The following is a 27,154-nucleotide window of genomic DNA, read 5'->3' as shown; positions in this document are numbered from 1 at the left end:
GTTGATGCTCATCAGGCTGGAAAAGGTTACAAAACCATCTCTATAAAGAGTTTGGACTCCACCAATCCACAGTCAGACAGATTTGTGTACAAATGGAGGAAATTCAAGACCACTGTTACCCTCCCCAGGAGTGGTCGACCAACAAAGATCACTCCAAGAGCAAGGCGTGTAATAGTCGGCGAGTTCACAAAGGACCCCAGGGTAACTTCTAAGCAACTGAAAGCCTCTCTCACATTGGCTAATGTTCATATTCATGAGTCCATCTTCAGGAGAACACTGAACAACAATGGTGTGCATGGAAGGGTTGCAAGGAGAAAGCCACTGCTCTCCAAAAAAAACATTGCTGCTCGTCTGCAGTTTGCTAAAGATCATATGGACAAACCAGAAGGCTATTGGAAGAATGTTTTGTGGACGTATGACACCAAAATAGAACTTTTTGGTTTAAATGAAAAGCGTTGTGTTTGGAGAAAGGAAAACACTGCATTCCAGCATAAGAACTGTATCCCATCTGTGAAAAATGGTGGTGGTAGTATCATGGTTTGGGCCTGTTTTGCTGCATCTGGGCCAGGACGGCTTGCCTTCATTGATGGAACAATGAATTCTAAAGGAAAATATCAGGACATCTGTCCATGAACTGAATCTCAACAGAAGGTGGGTCATGCAGCAAGACAACGACCCTAAGCACACAAGTCATTCTACCAAAGAATGGTTAAAGAAGAATAAAGTTAATGTTTTGGAATGCTCAAGTTAAAGTCCTGACTTTAATCCAATCGAAATGTTGTGGAAGGACCTGAAGCGAGCAGTTAATGTGAGGAAACCCACCAACATCCCAGAGTTGAAGCTGTTCTGTACGGAGGAATGAGCTAAAATTCCTCCAAGCCGGTGTGCAGGACTGATCAACAGTTACCGGAAGCGTTTAGTTGCAATTATTGCTGCAAAGGGGGGTCACACCAGATACTGAAATCAAAGGTTCACATACTTTTGCCACTCACAAATATGTAATATTCGATCATTTTCCTTAATAAATAAATGACCAAGTATAATATTTTTGTCTCATTTGTTTAACTGGTTTCTCTTTATCTATTTTTAGGACTTGAGTGAAAATCTTAAGATGTTTTAGGTCATATTTATGCAGAAATATAGAAAATTCTAAAGGGTTCACAAACTTTCAAGCACAACTGTATATCTCTTAACAAAAAAGTGTTTGTCATTAACATAAGACAGACACTGAAAGAAAAATGTTAAGATAAACAGGTAGGCTGAAAATTATTATACAGTAATAAGAATGTGAAGAATGTAAACTTAATTCAAAAGGATCATCCATGTTCATTTTCAATGGGCAGAGTAGACAGAACATGTAATGCACCTGAGGCAACCATGTACAAAATCCCACAAATGTCACTAAGCTGCAAGGACCATAATAAACCAGCACCACAGCATAACAAGCCACCACAACCCTCCATTGCCTGGTCATTTTAGAAATTCAGAAAATGCTGAAAACTATGCCCACCTACCTCTACACACTATGTTAACAGTAAACAGATCTTAAACAAAATCTCAATTTTCATCTGATATTTCATAATATCATATTCCCATGGCACAGCAGTCAGTGCTACTGGAGCTGGGTTAAAATCCCACAACAATCTAAAATCTCAATTTTCATCTGATATTTCATAATATCATATTCCCATGGCACAGCAGTCAGTGCTACTGGAGCTGGGTTAAAATCCCACAACAATCTAAGTAGATGGTGACCAGCACATTCTCCAATATTTGTGTTTGAATTTTTCGCCAGGCAGTCTAGTTTTCAGCCCACATCTCTAATAACCAACTTATGTTAACTTTCAATTTTAAATTAGGGTCATTATAGTGTAAGTGTCTAGGAAATCTATGTTGAGACCAGGGGATTATCTTGGCAACCCTGGGTGCCAAGCCTGGACAGAGTTCACTGAAGGGGCAATTTTGACTTTGCCATTTACTCAAACATACATAAATTTGGGGATGTGCGACATGGGGAGAATTAGCCAACTTCCATGGAAAATTATAAAATGACTCTTGCATAATTTTAATAAGGTTAAACACTTCTATTCAAATTAACTTCAGTTATTACCCCAACAGTACTGCTCCACCTTTTCATACTGGCACAAGTAGTCAGAAATAGTCCTAATATTAATACACTGTAACAAGTAGCAGTGTCACTGGGCGAACAACAATATTTAAAAGTTTTGACTCAAGCAAATCATACTTGAGAAGACATCTTGTAAGTTAACACTGTAACAAACTTACAAAGTAATAGACTTTAAATAAAAATTAAAAAATCTTGAATGTCAAATTGTTCAAATTTGAACAAATTCACATTAGATGAAACAAGACAGCAAAATGTTTTAGATCATTTAAAAATCAACTTTTGCAAACACTGGTAATTTACTACATTCCCAATAAGGGGTTTACAGTAAATGTCATCAGATTCTATTAATGCCTTTTTTACTGGTTGTTTCCACTCTGAACATCCATCTGTTCTGCATCTTGTGTCTTACACCCTTAATTTTGTTTTTATTTATTTATTTTTTTATTTCCAGTGTTTAAGGCCTAAATATATTTGTGTTCTTCATGAATCACTGCAGCAATAGCTTTGTTAATGAATCCTTGCTCGTGACCAGAATCATGACAGGTCCTTCACAAACAAAAAGTTTCTATGCCTCAACCTGACCTTGAAAGTAACTAAAAATGAGGAGTTGTTGCAAATATCAGGAGAGAAAGCACAAAATATTTGAAGACTTTTTTTTGGGGACCCAAGTCACTTTACTAAGATTTGCACCAGATGCACAGAAAGAAACTGAAAAGGCCTGGCTTCATACACTATAGAGACTTGTGCCAGTTCTTCTGTAAATCATCCGCAGCAGGTGTCTGCTCCTCCCTGTATCCACTGCACTACCAGGAATACCACATTGTCAGCTGGGTTAAGAACAAGTGCACAATTTCTTCTTGATCGTTACCAGTTATGATTAATTATGATTATTAATACCAAATAATTGTGAAGGCACTTGCATTTATTTGGAAAAAATACAGTAAAATGTTTTAATATATTTTTCTGGTAAAAAAGCTACAACAGGATAAAAAGTAAAGAGGTTTTAAATTAAATGGTTTAACACTTTCCTTGCTCAGAAACCAATATTAAGCTTACATGTAGCATTATTGTGATTATTAATAACAAATAATTGTGAAGGCACTTGCATTTATTTGGAAAAAATACAGTAAAATGTTTTAATATATTTTTCTGGTAAAAAAAGCTACAACATGATAAAAAGTAAAGAGGTTTTAAATTAAATGGTTTAACACTTTCCTTGCTCAGAAACCAATATTAAGCCTACATGTAGCATTATTGAACTATACAAGTAAATATCAACAGCTATACTAAAAGAGGAAACCAATGACATTTCTATTAACACCTTGTCTGGTGATTGCTAAAGTTTGTGCCATCTGTTGAAATGAAAAATGCAATACATTTTATTACTATATGCATTACAAAATAAATTCCAAAAGATGGTGCATTAAAAATGTTGATGCTGAATATGCAAGGGTTTGTATAGATTAGTTAGACTTCAACTCAAAGACAGGTAGCACAAATAATTGCTACATTAATACTATATTGTTAGACATAGTTGGTGCATTACATTGTTGACAATTTCAAATAAATCACAAACACTGCTTTGGATGACACTGATAAAAATATTTAAATTAAAAATCAATGCTTAGATACCTTTTTCTGAAATATATACAGTAATCCCTTGCTACATCGCGCTTCGACTTTCGCGGCTTCACTCTATCGCGGATTTTATATGTAAGCATATCTAAATATATAACGCGGATTTTCCGCTGCTTCGTGGGTTTCTGCGGACAATGGGTCTTTTTACTTCTGGTACATGCTTCCTCAGTTGGTCTGCCCAGTTGATTTCATACAAGGGACGCTATTGGCGGATGACTGAGAAGCTACCTAATCAGAGCACACAGTTAAGTTCCTGTGTGCTGATTGGCTCAGCGACGGAGTGCTGCATTAACCAGGAAGTCTCATCTCACTCATTCAGCATTAGCGTGCTCCTGCTACTGCTTCAGGGGCCGTGTCCAAGCGCCAACAGAAGATGCAAATGATTGCAGAAAAGGTAAAAGTTTTGGATATGTTGAAGTAGTGCTGGGCGGTATACCGGTTCATACCGAAAACCGTTTTTTATTTTTTTTATGATATGGATTTTTCTTACACCGCAACACCGGTTTAAATTGCCTAAACGACGTTCAGAACGTGGCGCAGCGGGAAACTGTTCAAGTGGGGACCTTTTTCACTGCTACACCGCTAAACACAGATTTGTTGCACTAGGGCTCTTTTTCACTGCTACACCACCAAATAGTGGGCGGTAGCATAGGTATGCCGTGCGGTGAAAATGGACAGAGAGCCGAAAAAAAGACAGTCACATCTGTCGCCTGGAGATGCTTTAGTTTTAAAAGGTCAGATGTGTAAATACTGTTTCTATACTACTGGATAATACTGCAAGCCAAGTTGTACTTGTTTTATTTGCTTTCAATACAGTGTAATGTACCTGGGTACTGTGTAATAGTGTGACGACATTTTGACTTTATTCTCGACATTTCCACTTTAATCTTGACGCTTATGACGAGAATATATTCTTTTGACTTTATTCTCGTAATTTGTCATTAAAGTAGAACATCGTAAACTAAACTTCATCATAAAATGAATATTTAATTTACTAGATTTTCTCAAACCCCGTCATAAGTTATATAGCACATTAAACGCTTTGTGTTAACTGATTCGTTCAGAGATGGGTGCAACTGAATGGATGGCATAATTAAACATGTATAACGAAGATATTTTTAAAGTTCTGAACACTCCGTGGGCTAAGTTTATAACTAGTTTTAATTTCACAAAGACGTTTATCGTGTGGTGATTGGTTATGTGGTTATGTGGTGAAAGAAAAAGGAAGGATAGGAAATGGGGTTTTGGTAGCCTATGTCAGATAGAGACAGCATGCATGCAACAAAGATAGCCCGCTCAGAAGAACATGCATTGAATTCTGTGTTCGTGTCTCCGACCAGCAGATCACAAACCCAACATTTACACAATATTTAAGTTAAACCTGTGCAATAGCTATTCATACATCCAGTTTTTTTGGAGCCTCGTCACACCTGCCATAAAGTTCTCTACACTGAGCATACACCTGGGGACCCCTTACTGCGAGGGAGCAGCACTACCACCTCACTACCGTGCATGTGTAATACCTGCTTTAATGCATTTCATCATGAAAATGATATCAAGTATTTATCTTAGCATTCTAAATTTTCAGAAAGCAGGAATATCATGAAGTGAATGGATTCTGTATGGTGATCGCTTAAGAAGCGTAGTGATTAACCACTGGGTCGGGGAACGTAACACAAAGCATTTAATGTGCTGCATTAATTTATGACGGGGTAAATTAAGTAATTGATTAAACATTGATTTTAGGAAGAAGTTTAGTTTACGACATTCTACTTTAATTATGAAGTAAACTATGAGAATAAAGTGGAAATGTCAACTTTAATCTCGCCATAAACGGCGAGAATAAAGTGGAAATATTGACTTTGTTCTCGACATATAGTTTGTTTTTTTTCTTCCCAGTATAGCTTAGCTTGAAGCAAGGTCCATATTAATGCAGTTTGCCTAAATGATGGTTCAGCTGGTAAAGATATCATCACCAAGTTGCACTTGTTGTATTTTATTTTAATTTGGTGAATACTGTGTAATGCACCTGGGCTTGAAGTCTTGAAGTAATAGTGCAACTATCAGTAATAATACTATTATTTATTTTACTGTTATTATTTATTAGTTTAAATATTATGCAGTTTAATGATGATAAAGTTGTTTAAAAAGTCACTTTAACATGTCAGTGGCCAGAGATTATTAACATTAACAGAAAGTGTAGTTGGTTTACAAAAAATATTACTATTTATTCCTTTTCTAAGACATATTCGGTGCAATACAATTTTTGACAAACACTTCTGGATATTTTCCTAAGTCTAAATGCCTCTTTGTATGGTTGAAAATATGTTGTCAAAATTATAGTTTGTTTTTGCAAAATTTGTTCAATAAAAAGGTTCTATATTTTGACTGCATCTGTCATGCAATGTGATACCTTCTCCATTAGTGCCAACCCCTTGAAAACTATCACTTTATGGGGCAATGCAAAACTGTATTAATACTTGTGTGCACATTAAAATGTTTTTTTTTGTACAATGTACAATACTCTTGACAGTGGAATAGGTTATTCTTAGCCAGTAATTGCAGTGGAAAATGTGGTTAACATCCACTCATGCATGGGGAAAAAAATACCATCGAATACCGTGAAACCGGGATAATTTAGAAAAATACCGTGATATAGAATTTTGGTCATACCGCCCACCCCTATGTTGAAGGAAGGGAACAGCTACACCGCTACAGGACACCATTACGGCATGAGTCCACGATTCTTGTTATTTAAAAAGGAGGAAAACCATATAAGATCTACAGCCACAGTGTACTTTAACCAGGGCGCAAAACGAGTTGCAAGTGGACGTGATAAGGCAGTAGTCTGGATGGAATCTGCTTTAGGGATTTGGATTGAAGACTGCCAGAAGAAGAACAACGGCGATGCTACACAATCGCCTGAAGAGGCTCCTTTAGACGAGCTGTAACGCTCTCCTTTGTTGTGCAGTAAAATTAAACTCATCGTTATCGGACAAGTCGTCGTGTCATTGTTGGTGAGTAACCATAATTAATTATCTACGTACAGTACTTATTACATGTACATAGTATAGTGTCACTGTACACACATTTTACTGTATACAATTTTTCTTGCATTGTATGTATTTATTGCTGGTGGCCTGTCTGTCGTAATGGCTGTAATATATGTGATATCGGAGACGCTCGATATCTTTAAAATAATATTTAGGTTTTACTGTATATAAACTGTGTTTAGATACATAATTTCAACGAATCTTACCTAATATCTAAGAGAATACAAAGGGTTTATGCTGTATAATTGTGTGGGAAATGTTTATAATAGTGTGGGAGAGTTTATAAGGGCTTAAAATATATAAAAAGAACCATATGAACATATGGTTTCTACTTCGCGGATTTTCACCTTTCGCGGGGGGTTCTGGAACGCAACACCCGCGATGGAGGAGGGATTACTGTATTCATATACTGCATAAAAAATTAATCAGGTTTGATCATTTTTTTTTTTTTGCAGAGTTTAAATTTAAAAATCAATTAGAATTTATTTCCTCCGTAATGCATAGTGTTTTTCACATCAAATTAAAAAAAAAAAATAATCAAAACTTTCAGAAATGCATACAGAATGAAAAGTGAAGATTTTAAAAAAGCATTAATTTCTTTTGTAACTGAAAGCAATGTTTTCACCTGCAATATACCTCTACAAATTAAAAGTGTACAATGAATTAGTGGATCACGTGTTAAACTCAGAAGACACTGACTTTTATCATTTTAACAGTAAGAGTATCTGATTTTAAGTATACCATACTTTAAATTCACCTCCATTAAATTTATCCATTTCCATGTTTTTGTAACTTAAATGTTCCTTTTACATTTTTAAAGCACTTTGATTTAGTTATATGTTAAATGATGCTATATATTCTTAACAAGTAACCCCGCGATTCGCTAGCAAATTGGAAATCCTAGAATGGCAATCAGTTTCTGTTCCATCCGATATATGGATGGATGACATATCATGGAGGGCGGGTGCGTCTGGGGAAATGTCATTTAATCCAATAAGCATATCTGTACTAAAGCGGTTTCGTTTTGTGGAGATGTGAGTCTGTTGTCTTCACTGACACCGACTGCTTGAACAGGTTGTGTTGTTTGGGGGCCACCTACTGACTCTGGGAAGCCGCCACGTCTGACTGTGGGGGGAACGCCACAGCGCAATATGCGCCTTGGTGGGAAGCTGCTGCGTGAAGACATATCATGGAAGGTATATGCGGTGGTGTGGGCGGTCGCACAACCTGGCGTGCACGCTTTACCCCAGGTGCAGTCCACAGGTCGTAGTCTCGTCTCTGTGTTTTCTTTGGTTTGATCCGTGACTCCTTTCGCAAGCACGCTGTATGCGCGTGCGTTGTCACAGTTGGTTTGAGCAGTGACTCCTTACGCAAGTGCGTTGTAGGCGCGCGCGTTGTCACAGCTTCGGTTAGTAAACCTCTGGGGTTTCTGTACTGTAATACAACCTTCGAATCCTCTCGTTTCTTTTTTTGCTCTGTGGCAGGCGGCAGTGCGCGTGCGCCTCGATGTGTCCAGCGCCCAGCACCCTGCGTCCATATCCGGTTTACAACCTTCGGTTAGTAAGATGGATTATATCAAACACGTACAATTATATTTCAATAATTTGAAAGCAGATCATTGTGCATCAAGATGGTATCAACCACAATACACCATTGGAAATGCAAAAAGAATCTAGTTTTCATTACCACTATTAATAATTAAAGACAGCAACCTTGCTTTTGTAGGCATGCAGCAAAATCTGGGGAAAAAACATTTATTCATGTGGATATTACTACTAAAATGCTTATTTTAGCATCCTGTAGAACATTTACTTTGGAGTTTCCAGGACACCTTAACACAGTTTTACAAAAACAATAATTATGCATTCTTTGAAAAAGTATGATTTAAATGTAATCTTGCAGGAACATACTAGAGAGAAGTTTCAAAGTAAAATATCCAACCTCCCGTCATTTATCAGTAACTAGACTAGTATATTACACCTGGTAACAAAGATTTTAAAAGTATTTCTACTCTCTATAAACTGATTTTTAGTTTCATGACAATATATGATTTTAATAAAGGGAAAGGAACCTCTCAAAAAGCACAGATAAGGAACAGAATTCAATCTTTCACTACATACATTCTTCTTCAGTCTTCTTAAAAATCATCCAATAATTAGGTGCAAAATTCTACATCAGACATACTAAATTAATCTAAATCTATCAGGGACAGGATCATAACTGTAAAGATGTCATCAATCACTAACCTATGTCATATTTATTATGGGACAACATATTCAGTTGTCTTTCAGACTTTGTTAGAGATATAATTAAACACAATCTTAACAGTTTTACCTAGAGTAAAGCCATAAATAAATGTTACGTCAATGTCTTGTACTAACTAAGCCTATGGGGGTACTTTCCTTAGCGGAATGGCTTAAGTCTTCTCTAGAAGTTCTCTACTTTTCTAATAACTGAATTGCTTTTTTATTTCTCTTGAAATTGCAATATACATGATGAGGGACTACTCCATAACAGTGGTTTTCAACATGACTTAATGTATCTTTAAACATACATTTTTATAATGTTGCACTCGAAGCATAACCAGATTTATAAACTCACTCGTGGAGCATAGAATCATCATGCCACAAGTAAACAATTTAAAACAAGTTTAAGTGCTTTAATCAATGTAATCAGTATTTGCTATATATCACGCAGGAGTTTACAGTCCATTTCTGTAAGTTGCTCATTTTATACTAGTTTTACACAATGTATAAATGTCTTATTTATAATGAAAAAAACTCTGTGGAGATTAAACCTTATGATGAAACGGTAATAAAGCATTTGTTTATCTCAGCAAGACAGCCCCATCAACAACAATGTAAAAGAACACATATTTAAAAGTGCACTATTATTCATCACCACCATACCCCAAAGCAGGAAATATTTTATTTTAAGAACTATTTTCTGCGCAATGAAACACTCAAACTTTTTTTAATGTACAAACCACCTGTTTAATGTGTAAGTATGTTCAATGAGCATTCTAGAGTGCAATACTATCTCAACAGAGAGCAAGCTTAATCTTATGTAATTTCACATTCAGTAAGGGAAAACTGTGTAACATTTCTACAGAAATGTGTTCAAGTTACATAGAAAAAATGCATAAAGAACATAAGTTTTTCTCTGACTAGACATTTTAAATATTGAGCTGAAGGAATTCTACAAAGAAAGAAAAATTTAAAAGCCAAGTCATAAATTGTTGCAATACTACTAATATCTGTAAGTAATTCAAGTAAAAGATAATTTTACACATTTACCTTAAGTTTGTAATGGGTTCAATGTTTTCTTGATCAGAATCAAAAATAGACTCTTCCTCTGTTTCATCATCTTTAGTATTTTCATTTATAGTGTCTACCATCATATCAGATGTCTGTTCATAGTAGTGAACTAGTTCACGGAGCTCATTTAATCGTTTATGAACTTCCTTCAGTTTTCTAAAAAACAATTTTAAATACCATTTCATAAAAATGCATAAATTAAACAAATTATAGAGCAAGCACTAAAGCATTGGTCGCAACAACTTGAACTGATTTACAAAATCACTTATCAGGTAGTTAGCAAAACAAGAATGTTTAAAAATTGTGCTTTTTCAGAGATATATACTCCATTGTCATATTAATATTAGACCCATGCCAATTAAAATCATTTAAAGAATTGGCTCCAAGTCATATTTTTCAAATGTCAAATAATCACAGGAAATTTTGTGAATGTTACTTATATAAAGCGGTCGTGTGGAAAACAGCAGGTCACAATTATATAGAATCACGTCTTAGAAAAAGCAAACTACTGCTTACATATGTGAAATGCTACCAGTGCTGCATTATGAGTTCCCAAGATGGTCATAAAACAAGATGACTTCTACAGATCAGTAGCAATGCTGTGTCAGAAAAATTTTAAATGACAAAGTATATTTGTTAAGCATGACTTTATACTTACAGTAAAAAATATAAATTGCAGTGAGATACAAGCTTTCCATGATGTCAACTGTATGACAAAATGAGACAAACAGACACGAAAAAAAATGTCTACTCCAAAAATAAAGCTGACATTCTATATTATATGAAATTGGAAAAAATAAAATTCTTGCTTAAAGAATCAGTCCAAAACTTTTTTTTAAAAACATGGCGTGACTTAATTAAAAAAATGAAAATAAATCTTAATTAAAAAAATGAACATAAGTATTTATGGGGTAAAGTATGCTTTTTCGATTTTTTTCTCTCTGCCAAGGGTTGAATTTTTGTTTTGTTAGTTTTTTTCCTGTTTATTTATTTATTGTTTAATTCTCTGGTGTTTTTTCTAGTTTGACTTAGAGGTCACTGATTGTTGCATAAACTCTTCAATTTTTTTCTTCCGGATTATATACTCTTACTTTTTTTTAATCCAGCATTGAAATTTTTAATACCAGTACCTTGTAACCTACTGAAAATTAATTCACTTACTTATTTAAACAAAGTAAAATTTCTAAGATGTGCTTACACAATTGGGAAGGTTTCTCTAATAAACAATTAGCATGCTGACTAAACAAGGATGAACAATGAGTTTACCATTAAGACACTGTAGTAATGGCTACTGAAAATGAGGCTTTGCAGTGTTCTGTGAATAACACATTAAGATTCACTAATTTCAGGGAGTAATAGTCATTTGCAAAATTAGTAATGTCTTAGATATATTTTCATATTAAATATCTTGAATAAAAAATATTTCAAAAACATTAAAATAAAAGCGCTCTTGTTAGATGAACAGCTGTAACAACCAACAAAATTCCTTAACTATGTTTCATCAGCCCTCTAAATCTAACACTGCACCACACAAATATTGAGAGATGGCTTCATTTTGGTAGCTAGACAATTAAAAGCACACTGGAATAAAACAAACCACCAAGACAGAGTTTCATGTATTCCTCTGAGATGCAATTGATTTTTGCTGTTTGTGGGCACTGTATTCATTTATTGAACTTTTGTAACATGTTTCAAGAAAATCAAACCAGTTTGATTTTGTTGTGGCAAGTCACAGTCATAGCACTAAACAACAGATGGAAATGATTGTATGCTACAACTAACAGTGGTTATTGTTAAGATTATGTAAATGAAGACTACAATTGAAAATGGTAGGAAAGGTTGTGTAGTGTCAGGTTAGCTTTGAAGAAACCAGCAGACCTCTATGACTGAGACATCTATTTACACAAAAGAAAGAACACCTTTAAGTTAAATACAGGGTCTACGAAGTGTGGAAAAAGTGCTCTTAAGAAATAGCAAGCAAGCAAACAATAGGACAGCCAATAACTATTTGTTATATACAGTACACCCCCAAAATTCATGGGGGTTACATTCCTAGATCACCGTGAATTGTGAAAAAGCACGACTTTTGGATGCGGTTAAAAAATGCCTTTTAAATTCCTATTTTTATAGTTTAAATCCTAAATACAGTATGCCCCCGAAGCACTTTACCTTCATTGCAAACTCAGCTTAATACATTATCTAAAAAATTACCTTAATACATTACCTAAAAACAGAATGTAAAGTTAAACCCGTATACTGTACAGTACTGCTATGTCTCCCGCGGTGCTAGAATGTAAAATACCGATGTTACCGCTATACATACTGTAATTAATGCAAGTGCATTTTCTTTGGTATAAGTGGAGTAAATACATAATAATTTCATTTAATTAAAATACAGTAAAATGTACGGGTACTCACCAATGATGAATGATATTGATGATGATGATGCAGCAGCTGTGCAGTACAATGCAGAGGATTTAAAACTCCTCGGGTGGTGCCTCTTCTTCAGGCGCTTCAGGAGGAGTCGTATCTTTGGACGGGTCTTCTTCTGGGGGGGTTTCGTGCTGGCTGTTCTTTATAGGTTTCAGGAACATTGTGATGGGAAGTTGCTACATTGTCTCCTGTAGCGAACTGCTGGTACAATTTCCGTGCTTTCTCACGGATTATGTTACCATCCATGGGGATGTTCTTCTTCCTGCAGTCGGTGATCCACAATGCCAAGGCAGATTCTATCCTGACGATATTTTTATTCCTTATGGTCGTTACCTTTTTGGCACTATCACAGAAACTTACAGATTCGGTACTCCGCTGCTTCGTTCTTCTTTATGTAGTGTGCGGTGCTTTCATTAATGCCATAGTGGCGTGCTACTGCAGCATAACTTTTTAGTTCCCGGAGCAAATCCAGTAGTTAAACCTTCTCCTGGAGTATTTTAAACTTTTTCTGGCGCTTAGGCTCAGTGCCAGAAGCCTTAGAAGGTGCACGGCGTTTTGGTGTCATCTTGTGCGTTTAAGAATAACAAAATGGAAAACACAAGGACATTCAGCTGGAGACACGTCACAGGGCAGCCGTCAATCAGCATCAAGGAGAAATGAATAACGCTCTCAGATTGGCTACTTTCACTATCCCAAACCGCGTTTCCCCTCAGCGGTGGTAAACCCATTCACCTGGAGACGTATCACAGAGCAGCAGTCAATCAGCAGCAAGGAGAAATGAATAACGCTCTCGGATTGGCTACTTCCACCATCCCAAACCGTGTTTCCCTCAGCGGTGGTAAACCCATTCACCTGGAGACGCGTCACAGAGCAGCAGTCAATCAGCAGCAAGGAGAAATGAATAACGCTCTTGGATTGGCTACTTTCACAATCCCAAACCGCGTTTCACTCAGCGGTGGTAAACCCATTCACCTGGAGACGCGTCACAGAGCAGCAGTCAATCAGCAGCAAGGAGAAATGAATAACGCTCTCGGATTGGCTACTTTCACCATCCCAAACCGCGTTTCCCTCAGCGATGGTAAACCCACTCAGCTGGAGACGCGTCACAGGGCAGCAGTCAATCAGCAGCAAGGAGAAATGAATAACGCTCTCGTATTGGCTACTTTCACTATCCCAACTCGCGTTTCCCTCAGCGGTTGCTTCCTGTTCTCTCTACATCACAGTATTGCCACGAAAAAAGCCATAAAAAATTGCGGAGGATATTTGCGCTTTCTGCTAACAATTAATGGTTAGGTTCTAAGGAAAAATCTGCGAACCCTGAACCATGACTTCGCGGGGGTCTACTGTACACCGATAAGCCACAACAATAAAAATACCTGCTCAATATTATGTAGGTCCCCCTCGTTCCACCAGCTCTGACGGCACTGACCTCTGAAGATGTGCTGTGGTATCTGGCACCAAGATGTTAGCAGCAGATCTTTTAACACTAGAATCCCTGAAGCATACAAAAAATTCGTAATCCTGGGGCACTTTCAATTCCTTTGCACATCTCCAGAAGTGTCTTTTGTTTTGCAAATGTGTTAATCAGCACAAGCAGCCTTCTATCCCATTCCCCCTACTGCCACAGCTCAACTCGGACAAAAAGTTCTCCCAGATCAAGTCTGTTTGTCTGGGTGTGAGGCACCAGAAGTTCTACTGGGTAAATAATACATTGTTATTTGGAACACATGAAATGCAATCTGCGTAAATGTAGAATGACAGGAAACAACACGTCTTAAGAAAACAGCAGTGTCAGATCGGGGGGAATGTGAACATGACAGAGAATAAAAATTTAAAAAACGCTAATCTTTACAAGTACAATAAATTTACACTGGCTGTTACAGGCTCAAATCAAATGTATGTTTTTATTGTATAATAGTAACAATAAGAACAGCTCACTACTCACAACAGTAATTTTGGAAAGCAGCCGGAATAAAACCAGAGACCTCTTGATTATGAGTCAACAGTTCTTACCGCTGCACCACCTAAGCGGTCATGTCAGCGTTGTATCCTTACCCGATTTCTCTTTCTTCCGTTAAATTCTTGAATAAAAGCACACTTGTTTTGTTATACGTGTACCTCTTGTGAAACTGTTTGATACTTGGACTTCAGTCTTCACACATTATACAGTTTATGACAAAATTTTGTTGTTAGTACTATAACATGAAAAAAGTTTCCTAGGTATGTGTTCAACATTTCTTGCATATCTCGCATTTCCTGTCATCCTACATTTACATAGATTGTTGTAGACACGGAACACACATGAAATGCATGTATTCCAAATAACAATATATTGTTTACCCTATACAACTCCCGGCACTTCATGCCTAGATAAACAAGATTTGAGGTGGGAGAACTTCCTACCCCGAGTTGAGCTGCAGCATTGGGGGATGGGATAGCAGGCTGCTTGTGCTCATCGACACATTTACAAAACAAAAGACATTAATGGAGAGGTGCGAAGGAATTTAAGGTAGCCCAGGATTACGAGTTTTTTCATAGGCTTCAGGGATTCTAGTGGTAAGTCTTGTAAGTTGCAAGGTGGAGCTTCCTAGGATCTGACCTGTTTTTCCAGCAAATCTCACAGATGCTCAGATATTTGGAGAATTTGAGACCAAGCCAACACCTTAAACTCTCTGTCATATTCCTCAAACCAACCATTCCTGAACAATTTTTGCAGTGTGGCTGGATGTATTATCCTACTGAAATAGGCTACTGCCATCAGAGAGTACTGTTGACATGAAGCAGTGTACATGGTCTGCAAAAACCTTTAGGTACGTGTTACAGATAAAAGTAATATCCATATGAATGCCAGGACCCAAGGATTCCCTGCCTAATATTGCCCACTGCATCAAACTGTCCCTGACAAATTTCCTTCTTACCATAGTGCATCCTGCTGCCATCTCTTCTCCATATAAACGATTCACACCAGCCTAGCCATCTACATGATCTAAAAGCAAACATGATTCATCAGACCAGGCCACTTTCTTCCATTGCTCCATAGTCTAGTTCTGATGCTCATGTAGCCATTGCAGGCGCTTTACAGCAGTGCACAGGAGACAACATGGGAACTCAGACTGGTCTGTGGCAATGCAACCAGCAGCAGTATTGCATTTTCTTTGGTAATTTATGGTATAGTAGCTCTTCTGGGGGGATTATACCAGACAGGGTAGCCTTCTTTCCACATATACATCAGTAAGCCCTGGACACTCATGACTCTGTCACTAGTTCACTAGTTGTCCTGCCTTCGAGCACTTTTAGTTAAGGATTAACCACTGCATACCAGGAACACCCCACAAAACCTGCTGTTTGAGATGCTCTGACCGAGTCATCCAACCACCACAATTTGGCCCTTGTCAAAGTTGCTCAGATCCTTATGCTTGTCCATTTCTCCTGCTTTCAATACATCACCTTCAGGAACTGACTGATTACTTGTTGCCTAAGATATCCTTCTCCATCAAACGTACCACTGTAACAAGATAATCAAGGTTAAGTCATTTTACCTATCAGCGGTTTGAATGTTGTGGCTGATCGATGAATACTGCTCAGATATATACATTCAAACATACACACCCCAACATAAAATTGCTAAGATTTGAATCTGTTACTTTTGAAAAAGTAAAAATTTTGCTTTCATAATTAAAAAGCTAAAACATTCTGAAATACTTGAGATAATGTTCTACATCCTCACTGGCTTTATTTTAAACATGTACATGCAGCACTCAGTGGGGAAAATATCATTATATCATTTAAAAAAGTAAAATACAGCTTCAAAAGCATATAAACTCACTTCCACCGAAGGATAAAGAGAAATAACATGGACTATTGTGTCTGATGCAGGAAAACACTGAAATGTGAATCAAAATGTTATACACTCAAGAATACAACTAATTTGAAAGGTATAAATGGAATAAATGGGTAACCTGTATTAATATTACCAATAAACCAATGACTATAATTACCTTCTCCCAGTTTGACATTTACTCTGAATGTATATACATACTGTATAACAACTGTCAACATCTTGTACTGAATTACGCTTCTGGAAATGGTACTTCCAAATCAAGATGAAATTAAAGAGAGTAAATGAAACAATGTGTATTGCGAAAGAAAATATGAATTCGGACACAATTAAGGCACAGAGGCAGAAAAACAAGTAAATATCCATTGTAAAAATCTAGCCAGTGAAAGAAACCAATCACATACTTAGAAACTGGCAACAAATAGCTTGGGTGAGGAAATGAGCTGCACTTGGACCTGAGCAGTTAAGAAAAATTTTAAAATAAACAATACCCAGAGTACAATGATGAGGGCAATGTCATCAGAAAAAAAAAAATAGTAAAAAATATCAGAATTAGAAGGCTACAGCCAAAAAAAATCATAATAGAAAAGGAAAATATTTAATAAATACTACTAGTGTTAATGAGTAAATTGTTACTGCATAGACAGATGACATAAAAGATAAACCTTTCACTTTAAGTGCAAAGTGAAATTCTGCAGAAGCAACTGTACTTCAATTCAAAGCATACCTTTTTATCTATTAATCTTGGCAATGGTGGAATAATAGCGGCAGACCAGTCCCCATTACCAAACCACCTAATTTTTGTACATAATGTATATAAACATTACTTACTATTTATGCTGATCTTCATTTAAAAAAAAAATATTTCATGAAAATTAAGAACCGGTGTACAAGGTGGCATTGATGTTTACCATAATTACTTCTGATCACTGAAGGGTATCTGTGCCCGTTTTTCCTTTCTATTTCTGGCAGTGCTGAATAAAATCCAGAGCAGTCTTTTTCTTTACTTTTTGTTTGAATTGAAAATCTTATGTAGCCAGCACATTACTTTTTTTGTATTTATAATGGCAGTGCAGTATACAGTGTGAATTTACTATTTTTTGGCCTAAATTTGAACAATTTGTCAATCAATCAATTTGCCTACAATTGTGTGAATTTTCAATGAATTCTTTTACTCATGTTTTGTGTCATTTAAGATGTTAATAACTACATGAGGAACAGTGGAAACCTGGACCTCCCATAATGCAGTTGGGATGACCTTGAAGTTAGCACAGCACCAAGTACTCAGACTGAAGCTACAGAGTACAAAGTCCAAAGTAGGAAAACTGTTTCAAGCCAAAAAATAAAGTGTTAGCCACAAACATATAAGAAGTCTAATATATTAAGGCATAAAATCTAATTAATCTTTTTCTTTATTAATTATACCCTAGATACAGTGACTACAGTATTTGAGAATTTTAACCTTTAAAACCTCAAATTACAAGCTTATTAAAAGCTTTGGGTGGAAATCAATTCACAGCAATCCTTCTGTTCCAAGTGCATATGCAAATTTTTTGAATTTCTGAGCAGCAGGTTGGTTGCTGTTGGCACCAAAGTGGAATCTACTCTTAATACTAATAGGAATCAGTCAATTTGTTCTTAAGTTGGTCTTTTTTTTCCCCACAGTCATACAGACACAGAGACACAGATTACTAAAAACATGCTCAAATTATTCTCAAGTGGTATCAATTTTTTTTCTTTTTGAAACTCAGATGCAACTTTTTAATGAAAACAGTACTTTGCCCTATTTTTATATGTAAGAATAAATATAGACACTCTTAGAGCAGAAAAGTTGAACAGACCTCTGACATGCTCAGAACTACTGGATGCTATAAACTCATTCCAAAGTAGGAAAGCAGCAGGGCATGATGGCTAGCCAGTGTAATTTTATTTTAAAAAAATCAACTAAGTTAGCTGCACTATTATTAGAAACATTTATAGAAGCTATAGGCATCAAAATTCTACCTCAAACTTTTCAGCAGTTATTAATTACAGTCATTCCAAAGAAAAATAAGTACTTATTACAATGTGCATTATACAGACCAATTTCACTTCTGAATAATGATGTTAAGATACTTTCCAAGCTAGCTAGCTAGAAGAATTGAGAAAGTGCTTCCTTCTGTAATATCAGAAAACCAAACCAAATTTATTACAGGCAGACACTTAGCTTAAAAAATTCGGCATCTGTTTAACGTGATACAGGCACTCATAAAATCCAACACACCAGAGATCTTTGGACGCAGAAAAAGCCTTTGATAGAGCTCAATGGGACTACTTATTTATTTACCACACTGCACAAATTTGGGTTTGGCCCAAAAATGTGTGCATGGAAAAAACGACTTTATAGAAGCCTCTGTCTGAATTAACAACATGATCTTAGGACTTGTTTATACTTTACGCTCAGAACGCGCATGCGCACGCATCATGGCTACCACTCGTTCCCAGCATTCATTTGACGCATCCTCTGAGCACATCTTCAGAAATTAACATGACGCATGTGTGAGTTGCAGTACCAGCAAAAAGTTGGAGGGAACAACTATCTACATGTGACAGAAAGTCGCTATGCGGATCCTCTGGGATCGGTGTGCTTACTTTGATGTATGGTTCGGTGTGGTTAAGCAAAATGCTGACTTACGAAAGTATTCGTGGTGCTTTTATATTCAAGCCTCGCATATTCCCCAACATAATGACACGATACATTTTAAAGGTCTCACTTCATCTTCTTTGCCGTCTTTTTTTTTTTTTTTTTGGCACCTTCACAACATCATCAGAATGTATGGTAGTGTATTTGAGCCACAGAGAAAAAAATGAAGGGCATGGTGAAAAGGTCTATTTTGTAATTGAAGTGGATATTTCAGCTTTAATCTACTTTATCATTAAAGTAGACTGTCATAAACGTCATCTTAAAACCAACCCAGTTATTAATCGCTACATACCTCTGGGGCTTCCTCCTGAACTGACAGCAAATATACAAGCTATAAAGTCCTGGAAATTGACACAAATTGATGAATATACACAAGCTTGGTCTGCAATAAAAATAAAACCCTGCTGCACTTCTTTATATGTCCTGCTTTGTGCCTCAGTAAATACTAATTATTGTCAATATACCAATTGTCCATCAATCACTCCAAATATGGAACCAAAGCAGGAAGCACTTCAAGGAAAAGAAACTTTTATCTATTGCTCCTCTACACGATAATCAACTTTTTCAACTCACTAAAACCTACACAGTATTTAATCTTTGGAAAATGTCCAGGATTAAAACACTGAGGACCGTATATAGATAATGTTTTTGCATCTTATGAACCGTAGCTGCAACTTTTTTAGGTTCCCCAAATCAAGTAGCTACTAAGCTGGCAAAGCAGAATCCAGCATATGATATTTTTAGTAAATCCCTTAAATTAAAGCTGAAAGTGTACACTTCAATCACATAATGATTACTTTATTGTGGTGGTGTTACAGAGGCAAATTATGAAAATTGTGTCACTGCCCAAATAGTTGTGGACCTAACTGTTTAGCATGTCTGAAGTAGCACAATACCAAAATGTTCTTTTAAAATTGGATGTCAGTATTTGCCTTCAATTAAGAATTTTTTCATTGGATTAGAATTACATTAATCCCTCGCTATATCGCACTTTGACTTTTGCGGCTTCACTCTATCGCGGATTTTATATGTAAGCATATTGATTTTTCGTTGGATCGTGGGTTTCAGTGGACAATGGGTCTTTTAATTTCTGGTACATGCTTCCTCAGTTGGTTTGCCCAGTTGATTTCATACAGGGGACACTATTGGCAGATGGTTGAGAAGCTACCCAATCAGAGCACGTATTACGTATTAAATAAAACTCCTCAAATATATTGAGCATGGGGGCTGTTCGCACCCCTAGAGGATACGGCCACTCCTCAAAAAACGCTGAAAGACTACTTGCTCCCTTCTTTACTTGGCTTCCTTGCAGCTACTTTGTCAAGCAACATGCTTCCTGCACGGTGCTTCGCATACTTAAAAGCTCGAACAGCACCTATTGGTTTTTGATTGTTTGCTTTTCTCTCTCTCTTTGACATTCTCTGTTCCTGACACGCACTCCTTTGAAGAGGAAGATATGTTTGCATTCTTTTAATTGTGAGACGGAACTGTCATCTCTGTCTTGTCATGGAGCACGTTTAAACTTTTGAAAAAGAGACAAATGTTTGTTTGCAATGTTTGAATAAAGTTCCTGTTGTTCTACAACCTCCTGTGTTTCTGTACAAATCTGTGACCCAAGCATGACAATATAAAAATAACCATATAAACATATGGTTTCTACTTCGTGGATTTTCACCTTTCGCGGGGGGGTTCTGGAACGCAACCCCCGCGATCGAGGAGGGATCACTGTATATTCAAGCAGTCATATTTGATCTGACAGCGCTAAAGTATATCAACACAAACAACATATTAAATGCAAATGTATTAATTTGAATGAATCCATCTATTTTATCACTGAAACCAATCTAATTTTAAAGTACCCCCTTTTCACACCATTATCTGACAGCGCTAAAGTATATCAACACAAACAACATATTAAATGCAAATGTATTAATTTGAATGAATCCATCTATTTTATCACTGAAACCAATCTAATTTTAAAGTACCCCCTTTTCACACCATTAAGACCTGTATCCCCAATGTTAGAAACACTGCAGAATAAAATGGCATTATTATAATAAGATATATCTACTTAATTAATTACATTATACAGCACCTACTCAATGTACTTTGCACAGACAGCAGGGAACCACTTCAACCACCACCACCACTGTGTAGCATTTACCTAATGATGCGACACAGGCCATTATTGCACCAGTACATTCAACACACATTAGATGTTAGGTGGTGAAGAGGTGAGAGAGATAGTTAGCCAATAACAGCCAAGAGATGATTAGGGACCCAGAATGACCAGGTCTTGTGTGGCACTTTAACCAACATTTAGGAAACTCCCTACTCTTTTCAAAAGATGTCAGAGGATCTTGGACCTCACGGTGCAAGAAAACTGCTGACAAGGGCATGTCACCCTCACGGTGCAAGAAAACTGCTGACAAGGGCATGTCACTCTAATAATGTGCAGTGAATTAAATTTTGTAAAACCCCATGGCTTCCACTCACACAATTTTAACAGTATATGCCGATACCTGCATGGGTGCTAGCTGTATTATACAATGGGAAAAGTACCTTAGAAACAGGAATAGAAGTATCACTGATCACTCCCTACCTCTACCAATAGCAACAAAGAATAAAAAAAGGAAGAAAAAAAGTATTATCAGTACATTTAAAGCAGAGAATTGACAGAGGAATGGGACCAGAGTTTGGAAAAAAAAAAAACGGGCATCATGCAGTACAATTCATAAATACTTTACAGTTGTACATTTAGAAACACTAGCATTGACTTTTACAGTGCAAATAGTATTTGTTATGGCTCAGAATAATTTTGACACTTTTACTTTCAAGATTAAAACATAAAATAAGGGAGCTACAAAAACTATGCATTCTTCTTCATTGTCACCAGTTGAATTACCTTTTGCAGGGTTTACCCACGTTAGCAGGTTGTCCCCCAAATCTTTTTCTTTCACTCTCCATAGCCCTAGACATCCTTTGGGGTATTATATCATCTGACACGAACAAGACATTCTTTGGCCACTACCTCTTCATACCAACTTCCATCTCACATGTAGTAACCACTATAGTTTGTTTCTATTCAGCACAATACTTACTGCCTCTTCACCAGGTCTCTCTCTTTATTTTCTTGTTCGTGTTTACCTTTGTTTGCATATTTTATAATAATCTTTTTAAAATGCAGAGTATTTTAGAGGCACAACTCAGAACTTCAATCTCAGATTAAAAGATTCTATTTTGGAACAGTTCTTGGAACATAAAATTAACGTATATTTCTTATAAACTGAAAACAAAGCTGATACTAAATTTCCAAAATATGAAAACTATCTGATGTATCTTTCACATACCCCGTGTTGAAAGTATTAAGAAATTGTAATCTGGAGATTTTCAGTTTTTTATTTACCAATTAACAGTGATTTGGAACATGTGCACCAACTCCCGAAATTGCTTCTTGATTGGTTGTATATATTTTGCAAATGAATATGTCAAACATTAAGTGCAGCTTTTGCAGAAAACATTTTTTTTAATTCAATAATTAAAGATGAAAGTATGATTACACAAATTAATCATTTCACAAATCTATAGTTCTTTAAAGAGAGTAATTACTTGAAAGGATGTATGGTTGCTCATAGCTATTTTTTTTTTTTTTTAGAAGTATCTTTAACTAAACAAGCAGACAAATTTTTAGTTTAAGTAACTTGGGCAATAAGTTAAAAAGCTTCTTCAAGTTTAACAAGACAACTTTTCTAATCCAAATCATGGTAGTATCTTCTCTTGTATTATGCACTCAATGTTAGAGCCATTTTTATCATTCATATCATATCTACTGGAAAACCTAATTCCAAACAAAAAAGAGTAACATAAACAGAATATACCTTAGTTTCTCTGTGGGGTTGACATTCTCCTCCACTTCACTTTCATTGTGTGATATAGTTGAATTTACACGAGAGACTGACAACCGGCTGTTAGGATCATGGTTCACTGTTGCTCCTGCAGGTGCTGATACTATACTTCGTTGATCCATACTTCTCTGACAAGATGCTAATACCAATATAAGAAAATAAAAATTACAAGAAATGTTAAAAGGCACATATCAAAATGCAAAGAAAATTTAAAAGAAAACTGACCCAAAAATGATAAGTATATTTTTTTTTATCTGTTACTAACTCTGTGTTATTTGTAGTGACAGTTGTTATAATAGTGTCTACTGGCGTTCGCCCCCATTTAATGGAATACTGCACCCATTACTGTTTTGTAGTAATGATGCAAGTTTTCATGGAGAACGAAGATTATTAAAAAAAAAAAAAAAAATTATACAAGCCTACAGGTGAACAATACTATACAGTGTCAAATGATGGGGGGAAAAAGGTCTATGAAGAAAAAAAAAATCTAATGTTAGTTGTTTCATATAATCCATGTCAGTTATCCAGTCTTTTGCTTAGAACATGCAAAACACATGCATTGTAAGTATTGTTAAAGAAATGCATTTGGAAAAATCAGCGGACATCATGCAGGAAACGCAAGTCACATGGGACTTTGTTTTTCAATTGAAGAGATGACGCCTGAGCAATGAATGCAGGGGAGAGAGGGATCAACAATTCAAAAAGGCAATCCCATGTGATTTGTGTTTCCTGTTTATGATACATGTGTTTCACATGTTGAGCAAACAATTGGATAAATAACATGTGGATTATGCAATACAAGTAGCATGAGTTTGCCCCCACCAGGATATTTTTCATGCTGTTTACCATTGTACAGCATTGGTCACCACTGGCATATATCAAAATGTTTGTCATCTTTGTTCTTCAAAGACGCAAGACAAATAAATTTTCTTACTCATCCATATAAAATACACTGGGAGGAAATTATTAGTACAGACTAATTTTTAGAGAGGTTTCTAGTCAGGAAGTTTAAGAAAGAGAAGACAAGTACTTTAAATGATGTGTATTTTACAACTCACATGAATTGTTAAGGGTTTGGTCTCTCAAGCAGTGAAGCTCTTCTAATATCTTATCCATAGAATGCTTTTTCTCTTGGAGCTCCTTAAGCTTAATAAGCTTGGCATTTTCTAGGGGAGGCTGCTCTGATGGTGGAGAACTTCGGCTTCTGGAAACTTCTCTTGTAAGGGACAGACTTTCTGCTTGTCTTCGGTTATCAGGAACAGATTTAGCCTGGAAAATAGTAAATGAAGAAAAAATGACTACTAAAAAAACATAATTGCCAAGTTCAAATACTGAATTTATTTGTGCAAAGAACAAGCATCAACCACATATATTTTATAACATTCTGAAAATGACACTTTACTCTAACTGAAAAAGCCCTGTTCACAAAGAACATTAAAAAAAAAAATCCATTAAATGTAGGTTCAGGTCATATGTAGGGGAACTAAAAACTTTACAGTGATAGACAGTTCCTTTGACTTTATTTTCAGAAGAATTAATACAGGATTTTAACAGGTCATGATAACCCTTTAACAGAATAAATAACCATTAAAAAAGACAGCCGTCACATGATTTACATTTCAAGAAAAAAAAATAGAAATAAATTATCTGAATAAAAGCCACCTGTGAATCATGAAGTTGATTGTGGAATCGCTGTATTAAATCATTTAATTCATCATTCAGCTCTGATGTAATGCTGACTCCTGACACACTTCCAGTAGTTTCGGTGATAACTGAAGGGGGAAAAAAAAGAAACAAAAACAAATGTCTGTAAATTTTTCTGCAGTTAATATGAAATGTTTTTCATTATACTGCAAATACATGGAATAATCTTTTCCATACTATAGGCACAGGAGATTCTCAGTATGTCACTTCACAAAGATGAGTATGTTAAATAATAGGCCGTCAATAAATTTATTACGGAGGAGTCAGAATCAGTAAATAACATACACAGGTGGTTAAACAAATGTATAAAAACACAATGGTGCTAATAAAAGTGCTGTTAACTGCTAGTTTTCAAATATTGCATATTCTGAGAGTATGAGAGACTGGTATTAACAATTTTGTTTTGCTTTGGCATATCTTCTTAAACTGCAAACTACAAGATCTACTTTTACTGAAAACTTGAGCTAAAGTGGAAGTTTTCATCACAGGGCATCTCTTTGGAATTTAGTTTCTAGTTCTCATCTGGTTAATGATCAATTAAGGGCAAATGACATGTAAATGTGTGTCACATGTACAGACAGCACATTGTAGGTTTTAAAAATAAACAACCTAATGCAGATTATATATTGGCATTAAATAGCATCAATGGATGAATGGAAAACGTGAACAATAAATTTTCGTAGGTGCTGTGTGTGCTCTCAGTTAAGTGTCACAACAATAGTGTAGAAAATAATTTAAGCATAAAAGAACTGGCAGCTATATCCATGAAAATATGAAGTGCAAAATATACATTTAAAGTAAATTGTGTGTCACAGTCAAAATGACTGCCCTTAAGAAAGTAAATAACAAAGAGCCACCGGAGAGGAGGCTGCACAATATTCACCTTCTGACTGCACGTCTAAATGAATAACTAAAGAAATGTAACATTACTGTTTAATTGGAAATATAAACATGCCATGACAAAATAGCAGGAGTGTTTAAACACGTTGTATAACAATAGACAACAATGCTTATCTAAACTCTATCTGCTGTTATGTCATAGTGCTGCAATAGTTAAAATGACAGAAAGATATCGTAGTACATAGAGGAACTTGTGTGAGTGTCTGTCCATTCCCACTGTCTCGGGGCACATTATAAAATTAAAATAAATTAGGCTTCAGTAACTTTGTGCTACTCAGCTCCTGAATGGAAAATAGCAGGTTTAGCTTTTTATTTTCTCACAGCATCAAGTCTGGGGTGTTGGGCCAGTTGGACAAGGTCTCCAGGACTGTGGCTTTGTTTCTGACTTGCACTTTTACAATTTATCCAATGCATTGTCAACTCACCATAATTTTTCAATTAATGGACAGACATTGTTGTTTTCCATTTACGGTTAATCAGTTCCTACACTGGTCACTTTTTGTTTTAAGAAATCTTTATTAATATGTGTACCAGTTCTGTATTTAGTATAATCTATACTTGTATTTTGACTCAAAATTGTTCACAGAGCTATACAAAAACTAACTTGTATTGAATTACTCCGATATCACTTAGTTTACGTTAGGCCTTTTGTCTTTGCAACTGAAATATTATCTAATTTATGTGATTCAAATGCAATACTATAATGTCTCTCTCTAACAGCCACGAGCTACAAAAGAGGGCTGCAACATCGGCCATAACAACATCAACACAACACTTAGGGAACATCTAGGAATATCACTTACTGCATATTGTATGATAAAGCACTTATGGCACTGTTCACTACAGGATTCCTATGTGTACTTTGGCAGCGGGACAGATCCTCGATTGGACTAATAGTTCACAGAGATGGAAAAACAAGTATGAGTGTGTATCACACTCTTACCTGATCACAACAGTGAGTGACTTGGCAAAGAACATGGATCAGTTAGGGAAGGGCTGTGCAAAACAGTCAGCTGAGTTGACATGCAGTTGAGGAGACAGGCAGAGGGTTCCACTGCTGAAGTGGTACATTACTTAGAGCAATGGTATGTCAATAACAGCATTTGGGGTTAACTCTCTAGTAACCACCCCTGTCTTTGTGAATTCTAAAACAATGAAGTCTGAATATGTTGTTGTTGTGTTGTTAATTCTTGACCATCAGACCTTGCAAATGGCTAGGCCATTCTTTGCACTATAGTCTGTAGTTAATTGAAAAAATGTACAAATGATAAAGCCCAGCACAGATCCCTCCATTGCTGTTGCCATCCAATATGTTGATTAATCCTGATGTCTTATGCAGGTATAAAACGCTCAGAGTGTATTAATGGAATATATATTAAAAGAATTTAAAAAAAAAATACAATTGAAAAATAATCATTGCGGCGCTATAATAAATGACTTATGAAGTATTGAGTTCCAAGTCCGATTAAAGTTGTAAGTCATTAATAAGCAAATCTAAGTCAAGTTGAGCAGTTTTTTTAATATACTGTACAGTCAATCAAATCACGAGTAAGAA

The 27,154-nt window shown here is 36.0% G+C and overlaps 1 protein-coding gene across 7 annotated transcripts in view; it reads right to left on the bottom strand.

The window, feature by feature from the left end:
* Positions 1-27,154, bottom strand: part of pcm1 (pericentriolar material 1) — a 206,423-nt gene that overhangs the window by 96,440 nt on the left and 82,829 nt on the right. For 6 of the 7 annotated variants that reach the window (XM_051928278.1, XM_051928280.1, XM_051928281.1 and 3 more), the window contains 4 exons: positions 24,658-24,767; positions 24,054-24,264; positions 22,969-23,134; positions 10,116-10,292 (listed from right to left, as the gene is read on the bottom strand). In XM_051928278.1, the coding sequence (XP_051784238.1) occupies positions 10,116-10,292; positions 22,969-23,134; positions 24,054-24,264; positions 24,658-24,767 (664 nt within the window). The remainder of the gene's footprint in view (positions 1-10,115; positions 10,293-22,968; positions 23,135-24,053; positions 24,265-24,657; positions 24,768-27,154) is intronic. The other variant, XM_051928282.1, reaches the window with a different exon arrangement.

This window comes from Erpetoichthys calabaricus, chromosome 5, assembly GCF_900747795.2.
Source record: "Erpetoichthys calabaricus chromosome 5, fErpCal1.3, whole genome shotgun sequence".
In the NCBI taxonomy this organism is placed as follows: Eukaryota; Metazoa; Chordata; class Cladistia; order Polypteriformes; family Polypteridae; genus Erpetoichthys; species Erpetoichthys calabaricus.
This window is presented reverse-complemented; position numbering and strand designations above follow the sequence as displayed.